At 29.2% G+C, this 3,183-nt stretch overlaps 1 protein-coding gene across 1 annotated transcript; it reads left to right on the forward strand.

The window, feature by feature from the left end:
• Positions 1 to 707: 707 nt before the first annotated feature.
• LOC131642254 (MATH domain and coiled-coil domain-containing protein At3g58410-like) lies at positions 708 to 2,554 on the forward strand. Its single transcript, XM_058912530.1, has 3 exons — positions 708 to 927; positions 1,167 to 1,321; positions 1,620 to 2,554. Exons 1-3 carry the CDS (start codon positions 815 to 817, stop codon positions 2,420 to 2,422), a joined length of 1,071 nt encoding a protein of 356 aa, XP_058768513.1. The 5' UTR covers positions 708 to 814; the 3' UTR covers positions 2,423 to 2,554.
• The last annotated feature ends 629 nt before the right edge of the window (positions 2,555 to 3,183 follow it).

Here is a 3,183-nt window from a genome sequence, read left to right on the forward strand (position 1 = left end):
CTTTATTTTTCACTTCTTTCTCTCTTTTTACTTAGTTCTCTCTTTATAATTTCTCTTCCAAGCCAAACACACCCTTAAATTTCAAGTCTAGAAAACCTTCGCCACAAAGATATTCCAAGTTTTTAGAAGAATGAATCTCAAGAATTTTATTTTACTCATGTTTGATTCAATAAGCCGGCTAGGGTCACTCCGAATTATTTGATGTTTAAACAAATTTCAACAGCCACATCAATGTCCTAATCAAATGTTATATTAAAAATGACATGTGGTTCTAAATATTGACAAAGTCATTAAGGAAAATAGACTCACGAGATCAGTTCAGAAATATATATGGAACTTAATAAATTGCCAACATGTTGACACTCTATTAAATAATAAAAATTCATTCCATATAAAAAATCAAACTTATGGCATACTCCATGCCACTAGTCTTTTGCACGTATTTTTTTCTCAATGTGATTATGTTAATATCTAAGATGACATTGGAGCAGAATTATACAAACTATTTTTAAAAATATAAACCATAAACTAATGTTATAACTAATCCTAATTCTTAACCTCCAAGATATGAGTTTAGACTTTTCAACTCATTAATTAAATACATTATTTTTCTTCTTCCTCACACAAAACGAATCTTCAATTTATTGACTTGACTTTACCATATATATTACACCACCTCTCTGTCATTCACTCATTGTACTAAGTTCTTAATTTTTCTTTTCTCCAAGCCGGCAATAACGAACTTTACTTTGTTTTCTATTCATTATATTTTCTTCTTCACTTTGTTAATACCATATATGTATTATTAACCAGAATGGGAACTTGTTCTGAATATTTTGAGAAATTCACATGGAGAATTGAAGATTTCTCAACAAAGAATGGCATGAAATTAAAGTCCAAATACTTCAAAATCCGCGGTTATACATGGTACGTATATATCTTGTGCAAATCGTCTCTTCATTTGTATTTTGTTTAAGCTTTTTAATCCTATATTATGAATATTATTTTGGCTTTAAAAAAATGTTCAAAATGGATTAACAACTTATGATATATGTGAGTTGAGACAATAACTATAGGACAAAGTAATTGTGTATTTTAGTTGATGGACTTATCTTTAGTTTTTATCTTACTAATCATATCTTATATATGTCTTCTTCATGTGATAGGAGGATCCTTGTTCATCCATTAAGGAAAGATGTTGACCATTTTACATTTTATTTAATGGTTGCTGATTCTTTACCACCATATGGATGGAATAGAGACACTTTTTTCAAGTTGGTTCTAGTTAATCAACTTGATAAGAACAAGTCAATTGTAAAAGGTACCAATCTTCATTTTCTCCTTATCAATAACAAAATACTTTAAATTTAGTGTTTCGTAACTTCTATAGTTATACAGTCACACAATCTGTAAAGTAGAATCGTTCAATCAAGATCTGAAAGCTCGTATTTGATCTTAATACGATGATATTGTCTCTGATAGTGTGACTTCATAGTTTAGCAATAAATTACGATCTTAAATTTTAGATTTTGATATTTTTATTTTTAGATATTTTTCATGATAATATTTTGTGGTTGAATTTAAAGCTGATTATTCATATGCATATTTGTTCTTTTTAGAGACTCAACAAAAGTTCAATGGAGGATATAGATGTTGGGGCTCATTTTTCCTAAGTCTCAAAGACTTCAATGATCATAAACAAGGATATCTTGTAAGGGACACATGCATAATTGAAGCTCATATTTGTGTTTCCAATTTTACACCCAAAATTCATGACATCAGTTCTATGAACCCAAATTCTACGGATCAATCCTCCGATGTAAGGGAAACGGTTTGTCCAAGAACATCGGGTTCTACTTCTAGTCCAAGAGCATCAGGTTCTACTTTTAGTCCAAGAACATCTAGTTCGGATTTAACACTACGAGAACTTCTAGATTTGGAAAATTTAAAGCCCGAAGAAAAATGTTTTATTCCACTTTTAGATGAAATTTGCACGTGGCGTCTGTCTTTGATAGAGAGTCTGATGAAAAAAACTCCCTTGTTTCGCCAATGGGCGTTTACATCGTTAGGTCAAGTTTTATACTTTCTTAAGACGAAGAAAGTGAAGGATATGAATGAACACGATATTGAAAAAATTAGAAGTTTGTGGGAGGAACTTGAGAAATCGTCCGAATTGGACTTGAGTTGGCTAGAGCCTTATGTTCAATCTGCTTTAGGTGTGAAACCTTATATGGAAAGAGCAAAGAAATTAAAGAAACTAAAGGATAAAGTTGTTGCATTGGATATTAAAATGAAGAAGCTTAGGGATGAATTGAGTGCTTCACAAGCACAGTATGAGGTTGCAAGGAAAGGCTTATCAGAAGTAAGAAATGGTTTCCAAGAAATGAATATTAATGCTCCAATAGGTTATACTATGTTATAGTGATTAATTTTGGATTAACTCATTTATTGAAATGTTTTAGTTTTAGAACATGATTATCATTTAAATTCTTTTGTTGTAAAGGAAAAGTTTTAGTTGTACAAATAGCATGGAGAAACGCTATATAGCTTTGTGAATGACATTTATCACTGCTTTTTCTTTGTTTTCTGTTTTTTTTTTTTTTTTTTTTTTTGTATATTATAAGTGTTGAGATATGCAAAAATTTAGATGTAAATATATAACCTGATCTCATATATTGAAATAGGTCTGTCTATCTAGTATTTTATTAATATTAAAAGTTATTCAAAATAATTTCAAATTTAAATGATTCTTTTAAATTCTAATATCTAAAAATATTTATAGTAAAATGATGAAATATATAAAATAAAATTTTTGTTTGAATTTTTTCTTTTAAATGGTGGTGTTTTAAATGGAAGATATTTATTCTAGGTCATGAAGATTTATGTGATTTATCATTTGAGTGGGTGGGGTAGCTTAGCTGACACTTGCTAGTTGAATTAAGGGTGTTGTTGGTTCAGGGTTCAACTCCTGATAACGACGTTTATTTGTAAACAAGTTGTTGATAAAAAAAAGTGATTTATCATTTATGTAAGATTTTGTTTCAATTGAAAAAAGATTTAGTGTAAGAGTGCAAGATTTTGTTGGCTAATGTCTTTTTGCAAGTTTAATAGGTGGTGACGGTGAACTTGTCATTGTAATAAATAAATTAATGATATCATATCATACTAAATTATAATCCTAGA

Source organism: Vicia villosa, unplaced genomic scaffold (assembly GCF_029867415.1).
Source record: "Vicia villosa cultivar HV-30 ecotype Madison, WI unplaced genomic scaffold, Vvil1.0 ctg.004715F_1_1, whole genome shotgun sequence".
In the NCBI taxonomy this organism is placed as follows: Eukaryota; Viridiplantae; Streptophyta; class Magnoliopsida; order Fabales; family Fabaceae; genus Vicia; species Vicia villosa.

Bases quoted from the DNA above. Each gene is read 5' to 3' on its own strand.
- LOC131642254 (XM_058912530.1), top strand. From the start codon at position 815: ATGGGAACTTGTTCTGAATATTTTGAGAAATTCACATGGAGAATTGAA. The intron at 928-1,166 runs GTACGTATATAT...TTCATGTGATAG, and splicing joins AAAATCCGCGGTTATACATG to GAGGATCCTTGTTCATCCAT. The intron at 1,322-1,619 runs GTACCAATCTTC...TGTTCTTTTTAG, and splicing joins GAACAAGTCAATTGTAAAAG to AGACTCAACAAAAGTTCAAT.